The sequence below is a fragment of the Vipera berus genome, assembly GCF_964194415.1.
Source record: "Vipera berus genome assembly, chromosome: 7".
Lineage (NCBI taxonomy): Eukaryota > Metazoa > Chordata > Lepidosauria > Squamata > Viperidae > Vipera > Vipera berus.
In genome coordinates, this window is record NC_138209.1 from 51,535,877 (window position 1) to 51,560,145 (window position 24,269).

At 40.4% G+C, this 24,269-nt stretch overlaps 1 protein-coding gene across 5 annotated transcripts in view; it reads left to right on the plus strand.

Moving 5' to 3' along the window:
• Positions 1-15,082, plus strand: part of ASB5 (ankyrin repeat and SOCS box containing 5) — a 70,137-nt gene extending 55,055 nt beyond the window's left edge. For all 5 annotated transcript variants that reach the window (XM_081333184.1, XM_081333185.1, XM_081333186.1 and 2 more), the window contains 2 exons: positions 11,803-11,994; positions 12,744-15,082. In XM_081333184.1, coding sequence (XP_081189310.1) covers positions 11,803-11,994; positions 12,744-12,871 — 320 coding nt within the window. In that variant the 3' untranslated portion in view covers positions 12,872-15,082. The remainder of the gene's footprint in view (positions 1-11,802; positions 11,995-12,743) is intronic.
• The last annotated feature ends 9,187 nt before the right edge of the window (positions 15,083-24,269 follow it).

Consider the following 24,269-nt stretch of genomic DNA (forward strand, 5'->3'; position numbering starts at 1 on the left):
TAAACATTCAAGCAATGTTGTCAGTCAGTCCAATAGTCAGAGTTTCCAGGTTTCCAAGCAGACGTCACAGAACAAGAGATCAGCAACAACACACAAAACTCCAAGGAATCAGCATTTGTTCCCAACAAATGCCGCTCCCCACAGCATCTCCTTAAATCTGTCTCCAGGTGTGCCTTGTGGAGAGGGGTAGGACGCTCTCCTCCTGAGTAGTTGAGCCTACCTGCATTGTTCCCTCTTTCTCTCCACTCTCTGTGTTCTAGGATCAGGTGGGCCTGGCCCTTGCTCATTGCCTGAACTCGTGTCTCTCCTGTTCATCCTGTCCCAATCCTGAAGGGCCCTGGTCTGCCTCAGCCTGCTCTTCCCCACATTCCTCTGAAGCCACAGACACCTCTCCCTCGCCCTCCATAGGGTCCCTTTCCAGCTCATTTTCCTCTGAAGATTCAGGCTCTAATGGAGCCATGACAGCTCCACTATTGAATTAGCTCTATTGAATTAGCTTGCAAGACATGTACGCGCATGGCTATAAGTTCCCCTCTTTATTTCATTGGAGGAGGACTGCTCCCACTGCCACATCACTGGCATTGGCCTGGATCACAAATGGCTCTTCTGAGTTTGGGTACTTTAACACTGGCTCAGCCGCAAACAGCCCTTTCAGTTTTTCAAATGCTGCTTGGCATTTCATTGTCCAGTTCAAGGGCTGATTTGGCTGGGGCTTTCCCCCCTCCCTTTTCCAGTTTTCAATAGTTCAGTAATTGGCAAGGCAATTGTGGCAAAGGAGGGGATGAATTGCCTGTAAAAATTTGCAAACCCTAGGAAGCTTTGCAACTGTTTGTGGGCACTAGGGGCTTGCCACTCCAGGATAGACTTCACTTTCCCTGAGTCCATTTCTACTGCTTCACAAGACACATGGTAGCCTAAGAAGTCTAGGCTACACTTGTGAATCTAACATTTTGATAGTTCGGCCTACAGCTTAGCATCCAATAGTTTCCTCAGCAACTGTCGCACCAGTTTTACATGTTTGTCCATGGTTTCAGTGTAAATAAGGATGTCATCTAGGTACACTAAAATCCCTTTGTATAAGTGCTCGTGTAGCACCTTTTTTATGAGTTGCATGAACACAGCAGGGGCCCCTTATAGTTCAAAAGGCATCACTTTAAATTGGTAGCTTCTGAGGGGGCAGTTGAAGGCAGTCTTCCACTTGTTGCCTTCCTTGATTCTTATTCAATAGTATGCCCCCCTCAGGTCTAAATTTTTGAATATCTTCCCTTTGGCCAACTATCCCAACATGTCTTCTTTTTAATAAATATTTTATTAATTTTCTAGTTTTACAATCAAATACTTAGTAGACAGTGTGTTGTCTGGGTCCATTAGTAATTCAGTGGTATATATTAACTTCTTCAATCTAGTTCCAATATTATACCATCAAATATTTTCTCTCTTCTTCTGGTAGTACCTGTTTTCCCACACTAGGCAAATACAATTCTTATTTTTATTAATAAATATATAATTGAATATCAACATCTTTGTTATATTTTACTCATAATATCAATAATATCAGTTTTAGATTAGTTTTCTAACCAAAACATATCTTAATTGCATTTGCACTTACTATCCATATGTTTAATCAGTATCTTGTTTTTGCTTTTTTAAAATTTTATTTTCCCATCAGTGTTCAAAATGTCTCTATTGTTTATAATTTCAAAGTAAGTTATATTTATAATTTCAAAATGTTATATTTCCCTTATTCAAACTTCTTAGCCTTTTCCTGTTTCCCTTCTTGTACCAAAATCTAATATTCTACTTACAAATCTTATCTTTCGAGTTATGATAGTACTTCTATTTCTAGCAATTTTCTATTCTACACCATATTCAAACATCTAGTTAATAATATAATATCCCATCTAATGGATCAAAACCTCTATTTTCTTCAATCTTACTCTAGCTTTCTTCCTTTGCCAACTAACTTTCCAAGTCAATGCATTTGAATCATCAAGTAATTTTTCCTCTGTTTTTGTGTATATTATTTGGAATAAGAAAGACCATTTGGTTAAAGTATTTTTGGAAGAACAAACCCACTGATATTCATTAAACAGCCTCCCTCCTTCTCCAATTCCCCACAGTTCTCCTAAGAGCTCTATCTTCCATTCAATCAGTTCTTCCTTTTCCTCCAATTTGTCCTGAATTCTTGATTGGTAAGATGTCTTTTCCATTTCTGATATTATCGCTCCGTCTTCTAATTCTTCAGTTGTCTGAATCTGTTGGTTGATTCCTTCCTTTAGGTCCTCAATCTTTGGATCTGCTTCCTCTAGTTTTCCTTCTATTTTCTGGGTTGCTAGTTCCTTCTTTGTAGTCATGTTCTGGGTTTGTAAATTTGGATTAGAAAATCTCCTTTGTGTTATTTCTAGTCTCATCATGAGCTAAAGCAATAGTCTTGTGTATTGATTTTAACATAGAGAGAATTTCTTTCTGATCATCCATATTTTCTTGGTAGTATGTCAAACTGAAGTCTTTGGGAACAGGTGTTAGATATGGTTTTTTACCATTTAAAGTTAAGTATGGGACATCTATTAAAAAAGGGACGCGGTGGCTCAGTGGATTAGGACGCTGAGCTTGTCGATCAGAAGGTCGGCAGTTTGGCGGGTCGAATCCCGAGTGCCGCGTAGCAGAGTGAGCGCCTGTTACTCGTCCCAGCTTCTGCCAACCTAGCAGTTCGAAAGCACGTCAAAATGCAAGTAGAAAAATAGGGACCACTACGGTGGGAAGGTAACAGCGTTCCGTGTGCCTTTGGCATCTAGTCATGCCAGCCACATGACCACGGAGATGTCCTCGGACAAGCGCTGGCTCTTCGGCTTTGAAACGGAGATGAGCACCAGCCCCTAGAGTTGGAAACGACTAGCACACACGTGCGGGGGAACCTTTACCTTTACCTTATGGGACATCTATTACATTTTTGTAGGTGGTCTTTATAATAAAAATCCATCATCAATCAAGGATTTGTAATCCAAAATATTCCTTCATCTCAAGCAATGAAGTGTATTTCTCCTACAGGGAAATAGTTCCAAAATACAGCTCTGAAAGTCAAATAATATTTATATTCGTAGTTCAGACAAGCCAGTTTCAAAATAGTTCATCGTCTCTGTCGCATTGATAAGCAGCCCAAACGTTTTTGTATTTTTCCCTTTTCCCAGCTGCAATCTTCAAAAGTGAAAGCTTCCAAGGTCAGCAAGAGTCTTATCTAAATCTGGGCTTCAAGCCACGTTTCCTTTAGGCATAACGAATTGTAGTGCCGTACGTAGCCACTAGATGTCATTAGCAATGTTTTCCAGCTTTTAAAATCCCAAGTTATAATGTAAGCTTTTCAAATTTCTTTAAAAAATAGTCTCAAAAGCACTTTTAGTCCCCAAATTTCAAAGCCATAAATGTATATTACCGTATTTTTCGGACCATAAGATGCACTTTCCCCCCCAAAAAAGTGTGGGGGGGAAATGAGGGTGCGTCTTATGGTCCGAAGGTGATCTGTATGGCCAGCCCCAACCTCTGCAAGTGGAAAGCAAGGGAGATTGCCAGGAGCACGAATCGGCACATGCTGAGAAACGCCGATCTTGCGCTCCTGCAATCTCCCTCGCTCGGTTTCAGCTTCCCTTGCTACAAGAGCAAGCAGGCTGAAACAGAGCAAGGGAGATTGCCAGGAACACGAATTGGCCAATCTCGCACTCCTGCAATCTCCCTCGCTCTGTTTCAGCCTGCTTTCTCTTGTAGCAAGGGAAGCTGAAACCGAGCAAGGGAGATTGCAGGAGCACGAGATCAGCCAATTTGCATTCCTGGCAATCTCCCTCGCTCCGTTTCAGCTTGCTTTCTGCAAGAGAAAGCCGAGCCGCAGGGCCGCCTCCACGGGTACTGCTCTAATGCGGAGAGGGAAGGACAAAGAGGGAGGGAAGGAAGAAAGGAAGGAAGGAAAGAAGGAAGGGACAATGGGAGAAAGAGAAAGGGAGGGAGAGAAAGAGAGGGAGAGAGAGAAGGAGAAAGAAATAGGGAGGAAGAGAAAGAGGGAGAGAGAGAGAAGGAGAAAGAAGGAGAGAAATCGAGGGGGAGAGAGAAAGAAGGAAAAATAGAGGTAAAGAGAAAAATAGAGAGGGAGGGAGAGAGAGAGAAGGAGAAAGAAAGGGAGGGAAATGGAAAGAGAGAAAGAGGGAGAAATAGAGGGAAAATAGGGAGAGAAAGAATTCCTCAGAAGAAATGGAGTAGCCATCATAGTCAATAAAACAGTAGGAAAAGCAATACTGGGATACAATCCCCAAAATGACAGAATGATTTCAGTTCAAATCCAAGGCAAACCATTCAATATAACAATAGTCCAAGTCTATGCCCCAACCACTGGTGCTGAAGCAGATGAAATTGACCGGTTCTATGAAGCCCTACAGCACCTTATAGAACTAACACCAAAAAATGATGTCCTTATCCTCATGGAGAATTGGAATGTTAAAGTAGGAAGCCAAAAGATAACTGGAATAACAGGCAAGTTTGGCCTTGGAGTACAAAATGAAGCAGGGCACAGGCTGACAGAATTTTTTCAAGAAAATACGATGGTCATAGAAAACACTCTTTCCCAACAACCCAAGAGACGGCTCTACACATGGACATCACCAGACGGTCAACACAGAAATCAGATTGACTATGTGCTCTGCAGCTAAAGATGGAGAAGCTCTATACAGTCAGTAAAAACAAGACCAGGAGCTGAGTGTGGCTTAAACTGAAGAAAGTAGGGAAAAGCACTAGGCCACTCAGGTATGAACTAAATCATTTCCCTGATGAATATACAGTAGAGGTGACAAATAGATTTAAGATATTAGATCTGATAGACAGAGTGCCTGAAGAACTATGGACGGAGGTTCGCAACATTGTACAAGAGGTAGCAACTAAAATCATCCCAAAGAAAAAGAAATGCAAGAAAGCAAAATGGCTGTCTGAGGAAGTTTTGCAAATAGCTGAGGAAAGGAGGGAAGCAAAAGGCAAGAGAGAAAAAGAAAGATACACCCAATTGAATGCAGAATTCCAGAGAATAGCTATAAGAGATAAGAATGCCTTCTTAAATGAACAGTGCAAAGACATAGAAGAAAACAATAAAATAGGGAGGACCAGAGATCTCTTCAAGAAAATTAGACAGATGAAGGGAACGTTTAATGCAAAATTGGGCACAATAAAGGATCAAAATGGCAGGGACCTAACAGAGGCAGAAGAGATTAAGAAGAGGTGGCAAAATTACACAGAAGAACTATACAAGAACAAGCTTAATGTCCCTGATAACCACCATGAGGTGGTCACTGACCTCGAGCCAGACATCCTAGAATGTGAAGTAAAGTGGGCCTTAGGAAAGCTGAGCAACAAGAAAGCTAGTGGAGGTGACAGTATTCCAGCTGAGCTATTCAAAATCTTAAAAGACGATGCAGTAAAAGTGCTACACTCAATTTGCCAGCAAATTTGGAAAACTCAACAGTGGCCACAGGATTGGAAAAGATCAGTTTACATTCCAATTCCAAAGAAAGGCAGTGCCAAAGAATGTTCAAACTATTGCACTATTGCGCTCATTTCACATGCTAGTAAAGTTATGCTTAAAATCCTACAAACTAGACTCCAGCAGTATGTGGATCGAGAACTACCAGAAGTACAGGCAGGATTTCGAAGAGGCAAAGGAACTAGAGATCAAATTGCCAACATACGCTGGATCATGGAGAAAGCTAGGGAGTTCCAGTAAAACATCTACTTCTGCTTCATTGACTATGCTAAAGCCTTTGATTGTGTGGATCACAACAAACTGTGGCAAGTTCTTAAAGAGATGGGAGTACCAGACCAGATCTTATTTGTCTCTTAAGAAACCTATATGTGGGTCAAGAAGCAACAGTGAGAACTGGACACGGAACCACTGACTGGTTCAAAATTGGGAAAGGAGTTGGGCAAAACTGTATACTGTGGCCCTGCCTATTTAACTTATATGCAGAGCACATCATGAGAAAGGCAGGGCTAGATGAATCAAAAGTTGGAATTAAGATTGCCGGGAGAAATATCAACAACCTAAGATATGCAGATGATACCACTCTAATGGCAGAAAGTGAAGAAGAACTAAAGAGCCTCTTGTTGCGGGTGAAGGAGAGTGCAAAAGTTGGGTTGAAACTAAACATTAAGAAAACCAAGATCATGGCATCTGGCCCTCTCAATTCCTGGCAAATAGATGGGGAAGAAATGGAGGTAGTGACAGATTTTATTTTCCTGGGCTCCAAGTTCACCGCAGATGGGGACTGCAGCCAAGAAATTAAAAGACGCTTGCTCCTGGGGAGAAAAGCCATGGCAAATCTAGACAGCACACTAAAAAGCAGAGACATCACCCTGCCAACAAAAGTGCATATAGTCAAGGCTATGGTCTTCCCAGTTGCAATGCATGGCTGTGAAAGCTGGACCATAAGAAAGGCTGAGCACCAAAGAATTGAGGCCTTTGAACTATGGTGCTGGAGAAGACTCTTACGAGTCCCTTGGACTGCAAGACATTCAAACTGGTCAATCCTAGAGGAGATCAACCCTGACTGCTCTTTAGAAGGCCAGATCCTGAAATTGAAACTCAAATACTTTGGCCACCTAATGAGAAGGAAGGACTCACTGGAGAAGAGCCTAATGCTGGGAAAGGTTGAGGGTAAGACAAGAAGGGGACGACAGAGAATGAGGTGTCTGGATGGAGTCACTGAAGCAGTAGGCGTGAGCTTAAAAGGACTCCAGAAGATAGTAGAGAACAGGAAGGCCTGGAGGAACATTGTCCATGGGGTCGTGATGGGTCGGACACAACTTCGCAGCTAACAATAATAGAATAATTAAAATCTCCTTAATATAACAATAACCATGTAAAAAAATAAAATGTGCCTAGTAAGTATGTAAACTATTGTAAACAATCTCACAGTAAAATTAAACAAGCAATGGTCTCATAATCATATACAAAATAGCATGTCACTATCAAATTCTGCTATATCATGTTGCTGTTATAACTGTGAACACTGTTTCCTACCTATATTTCCTAAGCATCTTTTGTAATTCATCTGGATTCATAAAGCTTTTGTACCATCATAACCGATCAATTCACTATTCATTGACAATCTTATTTCGACAACATGCTCTAAGTACAGCAAATGGCTGAGTCAAATGCCCTTCATATTCGACTCAAACAGGTCCATGGTTATCTGGGACCATGACTGCAAGACCATGACAATCCAAGTTGCTCCAGCCCTGACCCCCAGGGCAAGGAGGACAACATCTCTCTATACCAAAATATGAAAGGACTCCTTTTTATCATTCTGAGTCCAGACACAAGCACAATGCCCATCATGCCCAGATTAACACACAGACACAGACACATCAGAATCTCAGGGGCAGATGCCCTGCACAGGAAAGATGGGCTATATCTCCAAAAGGGTGACATTGCTAACTTACCCAACCAGGTTCTGAAAATACACACACGTTACTTTCTTTATTCACCAAATCATGAATGAACATGATCTACAGTCAGACCTATTATTTACTATCAGCAGCAAGAAGTTAAGGTTATCAGGGTTCTAAGCATTAAGAGTGCAGGATGATGATGATGATGATGATGATGATGATGATGATGATGATGATGATGATAATAATAACAACAACAACAACAACAACAACAACAACAACAAAAATGCTAAATCCAGTCTGAACATCTGGCTGACTGTGCAATGATCATCATCATCAACAACAACAATAATAATAGAGGTGGAAGGGACCTTGGAGGTCTTCTAGTCCAACCCCCTGCTCAGGCAGGAAACCCTATACCATTTCAGACAAATGGTTGTCCAGTCTCTTCTTTAAAACTTCCAGTGTTGGAGTATTCATAACTTCTGGAGACAGGTTGTTCCACTGATTAATTGTTCTGTCAGGAAATTTCTCCTTAGTTCTAAGTTGCTTCTCTCCTTGATTAGTTTTCATCCATTGCTTCTTGTCTTGCCTTCAGGTGCTTTGGAGAAGAGCTTGACTACCTCTTCTTCATTAACCCCTGAGATATGAGAACACTGCTATCATGTCACCTCTAGTCCTTCTTTTCATTAAACTAGACATACCCAAATCCAGCATCCGTTCCTTATGTTTTAGCCAGGGCTTTTTTTTGTCATAGAACACTCAGAACGGAGTTCCGGCACCTTTTTTGGATGGAACCTTGTAGGGTAGGCAAGGCGGGTTGTATGACATGTGTAAGTTCCAGCACCTTTTTCTTTTACAAAAAAAGCACTGGTTTTAGCCTCCAGTCTCCTAATCATCTTTGTTGTTCTTCTCTGTATTCTAGAGTCTCAACAACTTTTTTGTTTTTTTAAATAATATTTTATTAATTTTCCAATTTTACATCTAAGTACTTAAAAAGCAACATGGTGGCTGGATTAATCAATAGTTCAATAACATACAAAAATCTTTAGTACAAATCTCAAATTACAACATCAAATACTGCCTTGGTGGAGCAGTGGGCTGATGCCTCCTTAAGTAACACCAGCTGCCTGCAATTAGTGCAGGTTCGCATCCCACCAGGCTCAAGGTTAACTCAGCCTTCCATCCTTCCGAGGTAGGTAAAATGAGGACCCAGATTGTTGGGGGCAATAAGCTGACTTTGTAATAATGCCGCTTGGGGGGGGGGGGCTGAAAGCCCTAATAAGCAGGCATATACATAGAATGAAGGCTATTGCTAAGCACATTGATTTGTGCTTTAAATTGTAAGCTGCCCCGAGTCTTCGGAGAAGGGTGGGATATAAATGGGATTAAAATAAAATAAATAAATAAATTTCCTCTCTTTTCCCTTAATATCTATTATCTTGTATTTAAGCTAATACAGCTCTTATTATATCAACTAAATAAAAACATCATTACAATTATCAATAAATTTTTAGCTTAGACATATCTTAATTACTTTTACATTCAATCTTTATAGATAATCAATGTCCTATTATTGATTTTTTCCCAATTTTTAGTTTCCCATCAATATTCAAATTTAACATTTGATATTTATAATTTCCAGGTTTTAGGTAACCAAAGTTTCCCTTGTCTCAATTCATAACAGAATCTAATATTCAAAATACATATTTTATCTATTAGCATATAGTCTTGTTCTATTTCATAAAAGTTATCTATTTCCCACCATATTAAATCATCTAACTAATAATACAGTATCCCCTTTAATAAATCAAAACCATTATATATATATATATTGTCTGGGTTAATCAATAAATCAGACATATTCATAAGGGGTCTAATTTTTAAATATTTAAAAAATAGAACCCTTATTTTCAACTAGTTTCCAAATATACTGCTCAAAAAAATAAAGGGAACACAAGATAAGACATGCTACTATTAAATACAGTACATTGTGTTGTTTAAGTGTTCCCTTTATTTTTTTGAGCAGTATATTTTAAATTTAATGACCAACATTCCCCTTATCTCAATTTCTCCCTTTAACCCTCTAATTAGTAATATGAAATCCCCTCTTAATAAATCAGAACCCCAATTTTCTTAAGCCTTATTCTGGCTTTCTTCCTTTGCCAACTAGCTTTCCACGTCAATGCTTTTAGATAATTAAATATATCTCCCTCTATTATATATATATATTATTTGAAATAAGACAGACCATTTAGTTGCCATTTTTTGGGAAGGGCTAGCCCATTTGTATTCATTAAATCATCTCCCTATTATTCCAATTCCCCATCATTGTCCTGATATGTTTATCTTCCATTCAATCTGTTCTTCTTTCTCAATTTTTTTCTGATTTATATAGAAAGTCTTTTCCATATTCAGTGTTGTCACTCCCTTTTCTGGATTTTCTATTAACTGTATTTGTTGGTCAATTGAGTCCTCAGTCTTAGTATTTGATTGTTCCACTTCTTCTGTTATCTTCTGCGTTGTTAGTTCTTTGGTTGTAGTTAAAATTTGGGTTTGTGTATCTAAGCTGGCATCTTGTTCTTTTATGTTAAATCTTATTTTGACACAAGCTGAAAGAATGGTTTCATGTATTACTTTCAACATGGAAAGGATCTTTTCCTGGACTTCATCGATATTCTTTTAATAATGTGTTAAGTTGCTGACTTTAAAATCAGTTGTTAAAAATAATTTTATAACTAGGTATGGGACCTCTATTTCACGTGTTTATAGGTAGCCTTTATAATAGAAGTCGTTGGTCAAGTAAAATTTTATAGTCCAAGGTATTTTATCATCTCATATAATAACCAATGTTCCTCAAATAAAGAGATAGGAAAGCAATTTCCCACATATAACTCTGAAAGTCAGTAAAGGTTTACATTCATAGTTCAAGCAGGCCAGTTATGCCACCCAGAAGTTCTCTTTACAGCTGAGTTTCTCAGAGGTGGTATCAAGGTCGAAAGAGCTTTATCTGAAGTCTGGGCTTCAAGCCAAGTCTCTTTTAGTCAATAACAAGTTGTAATACCACACTTTGTCACAAGATGTCACCAATGCCATTTAAACCTTTTTAAGTCCCCCATTTTTATAATAGTTTTTCAAAGTTTTTTTTCTTTTTAGATAAAACTCATCGTATCCAGTCCAAATAGGGATAAGAAAACTTTTAGGAAAACTTTTTAGTCCCCAAATTTCCAAAGTATATGCATCCAATTAGATTAAAGTTGTTTTTATAACTGTTTTGTTTCCCCTGGGTAGTCAGTCGCTGCTGTGGGGTGGAGCAGGAATTCCCTTCCCTCTCTCCTCACAGGGGAAAAAATACTTAGGGCAGCTTTTGCAGGAAAGATATTTAGAGTCTTAAAGAGAAGATCAGATCTCACCCAGTTTCATCTGCATTGCTTTAAAGTAATTTTGATTTCAGCTGTCAGCAGTTTAATGACGAGCCATATTGCTATGGCCGGTCTTTTCCCCACCAGTTTGGAGAGCTGCCCCGGATCAAGCGGAAGGGCTGTTGCCCTCCCATGATCAAGCGGGGATCTCCTCCTCAGTCCTCACCCCTACAGGGCGACTTTCAACTCTTTCCAGGGTCCCCTAGTGGGATGAAATTGGACGCTGAAGACGGAGTTCACCTCCATGCATCTGGAGGTGCCAATGGCAAACCAGAAGTCTCAACATCTTCTTTATATTGTGGTGACCAAAACTAAGAAGTGGAGCCTCTCACTAATATATCCCCTGCCATATCTTCCTAAAACCATTATTATTGTGATTAGTTCCCCACCTCCATCAATAAGGAATTCACCTCTAAACAGTTACTAGATTTCTTCAACTCCACTCTCATCACTGCATATGAACACATTCTATTCACCAATATATATTTAAATACTAGATATATTAGTGTAATGTAGTCTAGTCTGATCTGATGTATACCTAGACTCTTGAAGGAAGTACTTCTGTTATGAAACTATATGATGTTAATATCTGTAAGAGAGGCACTTCTAAAGATGTCCCTATTAGCCAAGGCTCATTTCTCTGTCATATAGGAGAAGGTTTTCCCAATATGTTTAATGTACTATCTATCTTGGGCAAAGCTCTCTATGGTTCCTGCTTTAGAAAAACAACAAAACAACAAAAACAACAATATGCATCTATTTTACTGGGCTTTTACACTTTAATTAGTTTTCCTAATTGCCTTTAGTACTCACTGAAGTGGAAAAACAGAATTAAAATGAAACAAATTGTTAATGAATGTTCATTTCTGAGAAACAAAAATTAGACACTGTGATCTGATTTTGATTCTTTATTAAAATATCTTTAGGTTAATATAAAATGCATTTTATTATAAATCTATAGGAGCAAATGTGCAAAAAGGAAAGTTTTTGGAAACTCCACTGCATGCAGCTGCAAGGCTATCTAACACAGAAATAGTAAACATGCTTCTTGAGTTTGGAGCAGACGTAAATACCAAAAATTCAGAATTTGAACGACCAGTAGATGTTGCTGTTTCAAGCAGTTTGGTGGAAAAAATACTGCTATTACATGAAGGTAAAGTTTGGTTCTTTCTTTGTTGCTGTTGGGTTTTGGATGGCAGCACCAAGCTGAAGCTGCTTCTTTTTCTTTTTCTCAGTGAGAAGCACATATATTAGATTTAGAATGAGGGAAGAAGAATTTTCCATCCTCCTGTCTGACTATAGCAGGTTGCAAAGTTCACTTTCCCTGGGAAAACATTTTTTTTACCCTAAATCTATATTTTCTTTCCCAACTCATTCAAAGTCTTGTTGAACTTTACAAACATTCCTTAATTTTCCTTAATGAAAACATGCATATGTACTAGATATCTCTTAGATGCAGGTCAGAAAAATGGCAAAGCATGCAAGAAATCTAATGTATTCAACTGAAATGTCTGTTTGAATATATGTCTGACTATAGCAGGTTGCATATGTACTAGATATCTCTTAGATGCAGGTCAGAAAAATGGCAAAGCATGCAAGAAATCTAATGTATTCAACTGAAATGTCTGTTTGAATATATGTCTGACTATAGCAGGTTGCAAAGTTCACTTTCCCTGGGAAAACATTTTTTTTACCCTAAATCTATATTTTCTTTCCTTAGATGCAGGTCAGAAAAATGGCAAAGCATGCAAGAAATCTAATGTATTCAACTGAAATGTCTGTTTGAATATATGATAAAAATATATAAGGTTACAATATAATATTATATAATACAGTGTTCAAAATGTAAGTTCTTGAGAATACTATTTAATGCTACCTAATGTCATTTTTATTCACTTGCAGTTACTCCATGTTCTCTTTGCCAGCTGTGCCGACTACAAATCCGAAATTTTATAGGAAAATCTAGATTGCATCTTGTACCACAACTTCAGCTGCCAAACATCTTGAAAAATTTCTTACAGTACCAATAAAATAGTAAATTGTATTTCAGAACTTGAAGAAATATTCTACAACATGCTACATATGAAAAATTATATGATAGGAAACAACCTAAACAAGCTCACCTGCACATTAAAACCATAATTTTAAAAACATAATTTGTAATTCCTTGAAATAGTACTAAAATTAAATATAAATGTGCCCATATTTTACAGAGCTGTACAAATCCTTTGAAAAAAGTGTTCTGGAATACAAGGTAATATGTGCAAAGACTCGTTTTTTGAATGATTAAAGCAACCAAATATTTAAGAAGCTTATTCCAGCCATTTCCATTTATCAGTGGCTACATATGCACATGTATGCAGACAGAGGCAGCAGCAACTTTCTCCACAGCTATCTTAGCAATTTAAAAAGTTGGGCTTTGTGCACTTGGTATGTTCCAAAGCATGTTTTTGGAAGGACTTACACAGCCCTTAAAGTTTCAAAATGTTGTATTTTTTACAATATAGTTATTGATTAATCACTGCATTTAAATTTTACTTTTGTCAGTCTAAGAGCCATGGTGATCCAATGGTTAGAAGCAGTATTGCAGGCTATCTCACTGCTCACTCCAGGAGTTCAGTTTTCAGTGGCTCAAGGTTCACTCAGCCTTCCATCCTTCCGAGGTTGGTAAAATGAGAACCCAGATTGTTGCAGGCAATATGCTGACTCTGTAAAACTGCTTAGAGAGGGCTATAAAGCACTGTGAAGCAGTATATAAGTGTAAGTACTATTGCTATTTCCAGGAGTCTACATATTGCACTGCAAATTGTAAATTCTTTTTGAATTCTGATCTCTTTTCTTCAGCACAGTATTTTCTTAAAAGTATTGGAATGGCAGTGGAGAGAAAGAGAAATAGGATTTAAATAAATTAATGCTTCCAATCCTTTCCATATTTCTTCTCTGTAGAAATTTCCCCAACTTGTGATCCCAAATTCACTAGGAGCTTCCTAAGATTTGAATGTAATTCCAGACCATTTTTTTTCTAAACTGCAACTGAAAAGGGAGGCTATTAAGCACAATAAGATTGGGAGATGTTTATACTAATTTCATTTAATAATTTAATTGCAATTATATATACAGGTAATCCTCGAGATATGACTGTAATGGAACCTGCCCATTTCACTCACAAGTGGTGATGGCTGTTAAGTGAGATGGCCTTGCTTAACAACCTTCATCCCCTGCTCTCCCTGATGTGGCCATTAAATGAACACATGGGTTGTTAAGCAGAGGTGGGGGAGGCCTTTAGAGGCCTAGCATAGGCCCAGGCCTGCCTGCCCTGGGCCTCCCAATGCCTCCCCCACCCAAGATATCTTGTGCTCTGCTTGCTGTCCCCTGAAGATCTCCATGTTTCTCATGTTGGGGACTGAGGCTAAGCCATGCATCCCAGAAGTGGCCATCATTTTCTCCACTGCCTTTACAAAGCCATGGGCAAGGGAAAGACTGCTTGTTTCTTAATGCACAGCCTGACATCTGGAGATCTTCAAAAGCTAAGGGTGCAACGGATGATGGGTATGTGGAGAATAGGCCCAAGGCCCATGTGGTCCCAGTGGGGTGGGATGGGGGAGAGAGTCAGGGGAACCACTACAACCTTCCTAAAGTTGGTCGTAAAGGTGAATGTAGAGGGCTGCAATGGCCATAACTTCTAAATTGAGTTGTAAATAGCTTTTGTGTGTGTGGGGGGGGGGAGTCTGTCATAACTTTGAACAACCATTAAATGACTATTCATATATAGAGAGCTACCTTTAAATTTAAATAAAATCAGGTCATTCGGTTTTTGCCCTAGATATGTTCATTTTCTGCTATATACCCCAGCATTTGGCCTGATAAAGATCACTATGCTCTGTAAGAATTAGTTTAGTTGAAACAGATACACTTACTTCATTTGTAAAGAAATAATATGCAGCTCTTAGTAGTAGGCTGTCTATTTAAATACTGCTGTTCCTACAGAAGCTACTTTCTTCTATGTTCCTATTGCAGCTGAAAGAATGAGAGATTAACTGCCTTTTAGTGGATTCTTGGTCTTTTAAGAGCTAGAATGGAGTGAACCTACAATGTATTCCTGCCTTTAAAAAAATCATGAAATGCTATGTAAGTAATAATGTAGGTAGTGGGAATAGGGGAGAATGTTTTGAAAGTCTAGAATTTGTAAATTTTGAATAAAATTTATTGTTTATTGTTTGATATGTTCTGAGTAAAGATGAATGACTATGTATTAAGTACGTTTTCTTTTTCTCTTTCTCTAAAACTGATATACATATATAAAACTTGAAAGATAGTCAAACAAATAGGTGTCATTTTATTTTCAGACTTGTCTGGCATACATACTTTATGAAGACCTATTATTGTAAATTTACTTGTTTTTCTTTTGTGATCCAGCCCCTATAACTGTCCTGGCATCACCCAGAAAATTTCAGGACAAAACAGGGACTTAACTACTCCTGCTTTAGTCACTACATAAGAATACCATAAATGTTTGCACATGTGATTATATTACCGGTACTTTAAAATGCACAGAAATTACAGATGGTCACTTATATAAATAAAAGATTAAATAAACAGCACCAATCAGATTTGATGCCACTGGACTTCAATTGTAATAGTACAATTGTAATAATAATTTTCAAATATATTGAGACTGGAGTTTTTGTAGTATTATGATTCTTTTGATTTTCTTTGTATGAAAATTCCAAGGAAGCTTTCTCAATTGGTATAATTATAGCATTGAAAGAGAACATTTTAATTATCAAATCCAAGCCCTTAGTCCAAGCAGGAATTCAAATTCAATTGGAATCTGTTTTGCTGTAAGTTAAGCTCGTCATTCTGAGCTCTGGAATAAGAGAGAGAACAGTTCTTGACTTTCTTCAATGTGACATCCTTCCAGGTGTTCGAATAGTGCTATCATATCATGCTCAGTTAACTTTTTCCAAGGTTAAATATTTACAGCCTGTTCAATCTTTTTTCATAAGTTTTAATTTCTATTTATCCACTTCAACATTTGTTTTATTTTTTTTTTTCATGCCAGAACTGGATAGTGTATTCATGTAGAGGTCAGACTAACACAAAAAAGAGTGGAAAAGTTACTTCCCATGATTTACAAATTATACTTTAAGTGGTGTGAAATAAAATTGTATTTGCTTTTCATAGCCACTTCCCTATGTTAGCCAATGTTAAGTTTACAATAAATACTATTCCAAAACTTTTTCACAATTATTATCAGGCCAGATATATTCCATCTTAAGGGGTGCAATGGCTCAGAAGTTAAGAAGCTGAGCTTGTCAGCTGGATAACCAACAGCCTGGGTTTGAAACCCAAACACTGTAGACAGGGTGAGCTCCGATATTCACCCCAGCTCCTGCCAATCTAACAGTTCAAAAGCATGTAAATGTTAGTAGATAAATAGGTACTGCTTTGGTGGAAAGGTTACTGCATTCCATATTTTCATGCTGGCCACATGATGACAAACATTTCTCAGATAACATAGGTTCCCCTATCTGGGAATCAGATAAGCACTACTCCCTTGAGTCGGTCATGACTAGATAGGGAAACCTTTAAAATTTTAATATTCCATTTTACACTTTTACATTTGATTTATGTTTCTTATATGAAGAGCTTTGCACATGTCTCTATTTAGTTCTGTTATGGGCAACCCATTACTTCCTAGCAAGATCATTTTGAATTGGATTTCTATCCAATAGGTTATTAGATATCCCACTCTATTCTGTGTTATCGCGAGTTAAAAGCATCTTTCTCCAAATAATTAATGAAAATATTGAAGAATAGAAGAACCAGGACTAACCATAAAAAAAGGTAAAGGTAAAGGTTCCCCTGCACATGCGTGCTAGTCGTTTTCGACTCTAGGGGCCGGTGCTCATCTCTGTTTCAAAGCCGAAGAGCCAGCACTTGTCCGAGGACATCTCCGTGGTCATGTGGCCGGCATGACTAGACGCCAAAGGCGCACAGAATGCTGTTACCTTCCCACCGTAGTGGTCCCTATTTTTCTACTTGCATTTTTACGTGCTTTCGAACTGCTAGGTTGGCAGAAGCTGGGACGAGTAACAGGCGCTCACTCTGTTACATGGCACTCGGGATTCAACCCGCCAAACTGCCGACCTTCTGATCGACAAGCTCAGCGTCCTAACCCACTGAGCCACCGCATCCCTGACAGAACTAACCATAGCTCTCTCTAATTTCATGAACTACTGATGAGCATACTTGAATTATGTATTCTGAACCAGCATGTTTCATCATGCTATCCAGTCCACATTTGCTGAAATATTTTGCCTAAGACAGAATGGATTATGACCTGTAGCCTGAAAGCTATTGTTAGATTAAAGTTATCTGGATGTACTTTCCCCTCATGATTTTCTATTTTTATTTCCCATGCCTATGATTTTTGTTCATTTTCAAACTTCTCAGAATTTTTAAGGCCAAAAGGGTGTGTGCTTCAGTCATACTCTATGGAGACTAAAGTTGAATGCTACCCCTTGTGCCTATCATTTCCCATTATTGAAAAAAACAACATACAAAATCTAACAACAGTTTCTCTCCAGTCCAGAAATGACTACATCAGTGCAGCACTCTAATGTCAAATGAAACATAATATGCATATAAAATTGCATGTTTTTAAACTGAAATAATGAAATTGTTATAACTTTCCAACAGTTTATCCCTTAGGAAAAGAATATTTCAGTAACACTTGAATAGCTAGTTAAAATTTCCATTATACAAAATGTGACCTAGTTTGAACCTTTGGACATGTTATGTACATAGGGGATGTCACACAAGATAAGCCACTGACACCACCAGGTGGCAGGGTGCCCTGTCAGGATTCGCAGGGCATCCTTTGGTGGGAAATCCGGATATTGGGATTGGTTCGAAGTATACCTGGCTAGGTATATAAAAGGGGCAGTTGCCCCTTTGTTCTCCCAGTCTATGCTGAAGCAATAAAGTGGACTATGTTGAACCCTGTTGTCCTGAGTCGTCCATCTTGGCCATGCAGTCCAGAACTCACGATCTAACACGGGCGATGAGGATGGGATGCTGTTTCAAATAGCACGGAAGTCTAGGAAGGAGAGAAAGACAAATCTTTCCCAGGGAACCTCCTAACGCTGCAGACGTGCAGAGCAGAAGAAAAAAAATCTTCTGAACATCCCTAACGAAGCAGCATTCAAGGACCAGCAACATGGCCAAATTCGGGACCACTGAATTCTGTTTCAACATCGATGAACCCGAGCGATGGGAAGCACATCTTGGACGGATCAAAGGGTTCTTAATGCTCAACAAGATTACAGAAGACAAGATGAAAGCGGCGGCGACATATATGATGCGGCCGTGGGTCTGTGCTCACTGACGCCGGTCGAGAACGTCTCGTATTTATTTTTTATTTTTATTTTTAATTCCATTTATATCCCGCCCTTCTCCGAAGACTCAGGGCGGCTTACAAGCTTAGCAGTAGCCTTCATTCTATGTATATGCCTGCTTATTAGGGCTTTCACACACACCCCAAGCGGCATTATGACAAAGTCAGCTTATTGCCCCCAACAATCTGGGTTCTCATTTTACCTACCTCGGAGATGGAAGGCTGAGTCAACCTTGAGCCTGACCTCAATGACCTCAAGGCAAAATTGTTTGAGCATTTCATGCCAGAGAGAGCTCCGATGTATTGGAGGTATCAATTCATCCAGCGCATACAGCAGCCTGGTGAGTCGACTTTGCACTTTGTTGCGGCACTGAGACTGGCTGCCCGCCAGTGTGAATTCCTGGATCTCGATGATTGACTAAGAGACTGGGTGGTGTTCAGGCTGAGGGACCAGCAGTGCCGAAGGATGCTGCTTGCCAAACCGCGGATGACCCTAAAGGAGGTTTTGGCCGAGGTGAGGGCTTTCGAGGCAGCCATGGAACCTGGCAAAGCCGCACACTGCTCCAGCGGCAGCTCAGGTGCGACGATCCATCATGGACGCGTTTCGAGCAGTGGAAGCAGTGACACGGATGGAGAGGCTGAGCCTTGGTGGAGCAGTGGGCTAATGCCTCCTTAAGTAACACCAACTGCCTGCAATTAGTGCAGGTTCGCATCCCACCAGGCTCAAGGTTGACTCAGCCTTCCATCCTTCCGAGGTAGGTAAAATGAGGACCCAGATTGTTGGGGGCAATAAGCTGACTTTGTAATAATGCTGCTTGGGGTCCCCCGAAAGCCCTAATAAGCAGACATATACATAGAATGAAGGCTATTGCTAAGCACATTGGTTTGTGCTTAAATTGTAAGCCGCCCTGAGTCTTCGGAGAAGGGCGGGATATAAATGAGATTAAAATAAAAATAAAATAAAAAATAGATGAGGTACAACAAAGATTGGTAAAACATCCATCGTGGTGAGAGAACGATGGAGGTCACAGGAGACATGCACCGACCAGCAGAGGCTCAGCGGGCGGTTACAGCAGCAAGGAACAAAAGAGAGCCAACTCACCCAACCAGAAGTGTGCCAGCTGTAGGGGAAATCATCCGCTGGTGACTTGCAGGTTCAGATCCGCAAAGTGTCGCTCCTGTGGCAAAATGGGTCACATCGCAGCCGTCTGCCAGAACCGAAGCTGGGACAGACTCAACGAGTTACAAGCGATGACATCAGCACTCAAAGGTACTGTTACTCCTCAGCGCAAAAGCCGGCTCAACCCCCCCAATCCTGGAAAGATCATGCAGTCCGTGTCTCACACGGAAGTCCATCAGCTACTCAAGCCAAAAATAACAATACAGGTCCATCTGCAAGGGGTACCTTGCATGATGGAGCTGGACTCCAGTTCTGCAGTCTCAATCATTTCTTATGAGACATTTAAGGGAATTTGTGATAGGAGTAGAAAGAGGGTTCCTTTGAAGCCCACAACATTAAAGCTGTCAGATTTCCAACACGCTCACATTAAACTCAGGGGAATGGCCACTGTGTCCGTGGGGTTTAAGGATTTTCAGGGTCCCTTGGACATATTGGTCACTGATGGGCAGAGAACTAGTTTAGTGGGGTTGGATTGGTTTGATGCCCTGGGCATTTGGTTGGGGGGAGTGAATAGCATCCAGCCCAAGCGTCTCAAATCCATCTGCAATGAATTTGCAGACGTGTTCGATGACAGGCTGGGAAAGTACACGGGTCCCCCCATCAAGTTGAAATTAAACCCAACGGTCTCACCGGTGCGTATCAAGCCTCGGATAGTCCCGTTTGCTCTCAAGCAGAGGATTGAGCATGAATTAGACAAGCTGGTGGAACAAGGAGTTTTAGAGCCTGTGGATGGGGGAGACTGGGAAACCCCTATCGTGACACCGTTAAAGGCAAATGGGGAAATCAGAATATGTGCTGATTATAAGGCTACAATCAACTGGGCCTTGAATCTGCATGCTTACCCGGTTTCGACGGTCCGGCAGGTTCTCTCTGCTGTCCAAGTTGGCGGGGGTTTTGCTAAGCTTGATTTGGCACAAGCGTACCAGCAGCTGACTGTCTCCAAAGAAACAGCGCACGCTCAAACTATAGTGACACATAGAGGAGCTTTCCACGTTAACCGTTTACAGTTTGGCATTTCAGTAGCTCCTGGAATTTTCCAAGAAGTCATGGAGAGGACTTTGAAGGGTATTCCTGGCATGTGTCCTTTTTTTTTTTTTTTTTTTTTTTTATTGAAAAGTTTTAAAATACAATTTTCCCTTGAAAAACCCCCCTTCCCCCTCCCTCCTCCCCCCCTACCTCCCCTCCTCCCCCCTCCCTCCTCCCCCCCCTACCTCCCCCCCTCCCCCCCCCCTACTTCCCAGAGCTGAATACAAGGTATATATATATAAAAAAAAGCAAACCTAAGCAACCATATACTAACAACTATAAATTCTAAAATCCATCACTCTCTAGCTTATATAGGATAAAACAAACCTTAACAATATTATATATATATATAAAAAAAAACTAGAATAAGAAAAGGACACTCTCTAGCTTATATAGAATGGAACAAACCTTAATAGTATTAAACATATATTAAAAACAAAAAAAAAGGAAAAAGAAAAAAAAAACCCTTCTCAACCCTATACTTATCCTAAATAAACTCCATCCATTTTATCCATTCCATGATATAACATTCTTACAAATAATTTTCCAAATTAACCAAGGATCCCAAATCAAAAAACTTTAAAGTCAACTCTTCTGTAATCGACCGTTCCTCTTCCAGTACCACATCTATAATTATTCCAAACACAACAAAAAAGAAAAAAGAAAAAAAAAGATTGCAAACAAAACTTGAACTTTAATCCAAAAAAGCTCACCCTTTCCACAAAACCACCAAATATAGAAATATATTGCGTCTACACCCAAATCTTTTCCCCCCTCCCCTACTTGACTACTTGACTATATCGTAAAAGTTCCAAAGACTTCTGCGATTCCTGCTACTTTCTCTTCTTAGATCGTTTTGCAGCAGCACGCGTCACCCTCTGTTTTATAGATTCATCCAACGAGGTTGTATCTTGATCTCCTCCAACACCGTTGTCTTCTATCTGACCATCTTCGGCCTCTTGATGCACTCCTTCTCCAGATCCCTTTCCAGCTTCCAAAAGTGTTAATGGCATTACATTTAAAACATTATTGTAGAAATCACGCGCTTGCATCACAGTAACCAAACGGTACTTTTTACCTTCGTGCGTCACCATCAACCCCACTGGGATCTCCCATCTGAACCTTATATCTCGTTGCTTGAGCTCTTGCACAAGAAATGTAAAATCCTTCCTTCTCCTTAGAATCTTTGGAGGAATTTCTTTTAAGACCAAAACTTCTTGATTAGCAATCATAACTTTAGTATCATAAGCAGCTTGTATAACTTCATCTCTAGTTTCCCTTTTTGCAAAATATACCACCACATCTCTAGGCAACTTCCTCTGTCTGGCAATCCATGAATTCACACGAAACACTTTGTCCATGCCTCCTTTTATTTCAGATGCTGGCTGTTTCAACACTATTTCAAAAGCCTCAGAAACCAGCTGCTTTAGATCTTCCTTAGTATTCTCCTTTAAGCCTCTAATTCTAATGGCAAACTGCATCTGGAAATATTCAGCAAGACACAGTTCCTTTTCCATTTTATTTTCATTCTCCAATACTTTTGCTTCTAATATAGCATTCTTTTGAGTCAAGTCTTCTAGCTTTTCCTCCAATTCTTCCACACACCGAGCCACTTTACACACTGAAGTCAAGATGTCTACCCTCATCGCTTTGAGCTTCTGTTCCATCCTCTCCTCCATTCTCTCCTCCAATTTCTCCAATTTCTCCTCCATCTGTGCAAATCTAATATTAATTGATTCCAAAATTACCTGGGTATGTTTTTCAAGAGCATCTTGTAAGTCCTTTGATGTCAATACATCAGGAGGATGCAGCGCCTGCAATAATGATTGTTGCACAGGAGAAGTTCCAGCACTCCGAAGAGTTTTAGGGGGTGGTTTAGCCGCCATCTTTTACCAAATATGACGCACTTTCACTTCAGATTTGTAATCCAAAAAAGTCCATCAAGCTGGAGAGTAAAACATAGTAATCCTCTTTACCATTTCCTCTTGTATCGCTCTGCCTGCTCCTTTAAATCATAGTCATTCCTTCAGGCAGGGGTGGTCGCAGACGGCTGGCTCTGCTCCAAGAATCAGGAGCAGAGGCGACGGCCAGCTGGGAGCAGCCCAGGCTACGGGGGAGTTCAATCCTTCAGCCGCCCAAGCCATAAGCTCAGGCGGCCCTGGAGAACTCTACCCCTACCTGGGAGCTCGCCCCCTCCTCTTCTCCCGAGGAGGGGGCTTCGGATTCGCCCGAACAGCTGATCGGCGCTGTTTCGGGCGAAAAAAACAACAGCTGAGCCGCGGGCAGCCCGGGAAGGCTCCCTCCGTCGCCGCGGAGCCACCGGAAGTCTCGCATGTGTCCTTATTTTGACAATGTTCTCATTGCTGGGGAATCTGAGGAGATCCTGGCTGACAGGCTGCACGCTGTTTTAAGCAGATTTCGCGCTGCTGGGCTCAAGCTTAAAAAAAGTAAGTGCAGTATTGGAGTTGTCTCCACTGAATTTCTAGGGTTCAGGATTGATGCTACGGGCATTCACCCTACAGACTCCAAGGTAAAGGCAATTAAATTGGCTCCCACACCCACCAACAAGGCAGAATTGCAGGCTTTCCTGGGGTTACTTAATTTTTATCATGCATTTCTGCCCCACAAAGCTGCAATCGCAGAACCTTTACACAGACTGTTAGATAAAAAAAACCCATGGAATTGGACCAAGGTCCACGAACAGAGTTTCACTAGCCTCAAACTATTACTGTCCAGTGACTCAACCATCACACATTTTATTGAGGAGAAGCCCATTTGCATCGTGTGTGATGCATCCCCTTATGGAGTGGGCGCAGTATTAAGTCACATTGAGGACAATGGGGAACAAAGACCAATTGCATACTACTCCCGGACACTGGCAAAAGCGGAAAGAAATTATGCACAAATTGACAAGGAAGCCCTGGCAATTGTGTCAGGAGTCAAAAAATTCCATGACTACCTGTATGGTAGAGAGTTCACAATTTTTACTGACCACAAACCATTGTTGGGGTTGTTCACCACTGATAAACAAACACCACAAATTCTTTCCCCAAGAATGCTCAGGTGGTCCATCTTCCTATCTGCCTACGCTTGTAAACTGGTACACAGACTGGGAAAGGACATGGGTCATGCTGATGCATTAAGTAGATTGCCTTTAATGAGCATTGATCCTGACCCAGCACCGGTGGAGCAGATCCTACTCATCCAAGATCTTCCAGAATGCCCACTCCAGGTGAGAGATATCGCTGCTGGCACCACTGCAGACAAGGTACTGAGCAGGGTCACCATTTGGGTAGTGTCTGGGTGGCAGGATAAGAGCCCGGGTCCAGAATTCCAGGCATATTTTATGAGGAGACATGAGTTGTCTTCCCATAAAGGATGTCTATTGTGGGGTAGTAGGGTCATTATTCATGAGAAATTGAGGGAAAGGGTTTGGCAGTCTTTGCATGAGGGTCACCCAGGCATTGTAAGGATGAAGGCACTAGCTAGAAGCTATTTATGGTGGCCTGGTCTGGACAAAGCCATAGAGGAGCAGGTAGCGGGGTGTTACACCTGTCAGAGAACAAGGCCAGATCAGCCTCAGGCCCCCATTCACAAATGGGAGGCAACACACACCCCTTGGTCTAGGTTGCATATTGACTTTGCTGGACCTTTTCAGGGACTTGTTCCTAGTGGTAGTTGACAGTCACTCGAAATGGCTAGAAGTAGTTCCAGTCTCTAGCATGACTACTGCAAAGACTGTTCAAGTGCTGAGGGGGCTATTTGCCACTCATGGGTTGCCTGATGTGTTGGTCTCTGACAATGGCCCACAATTCACATCTGC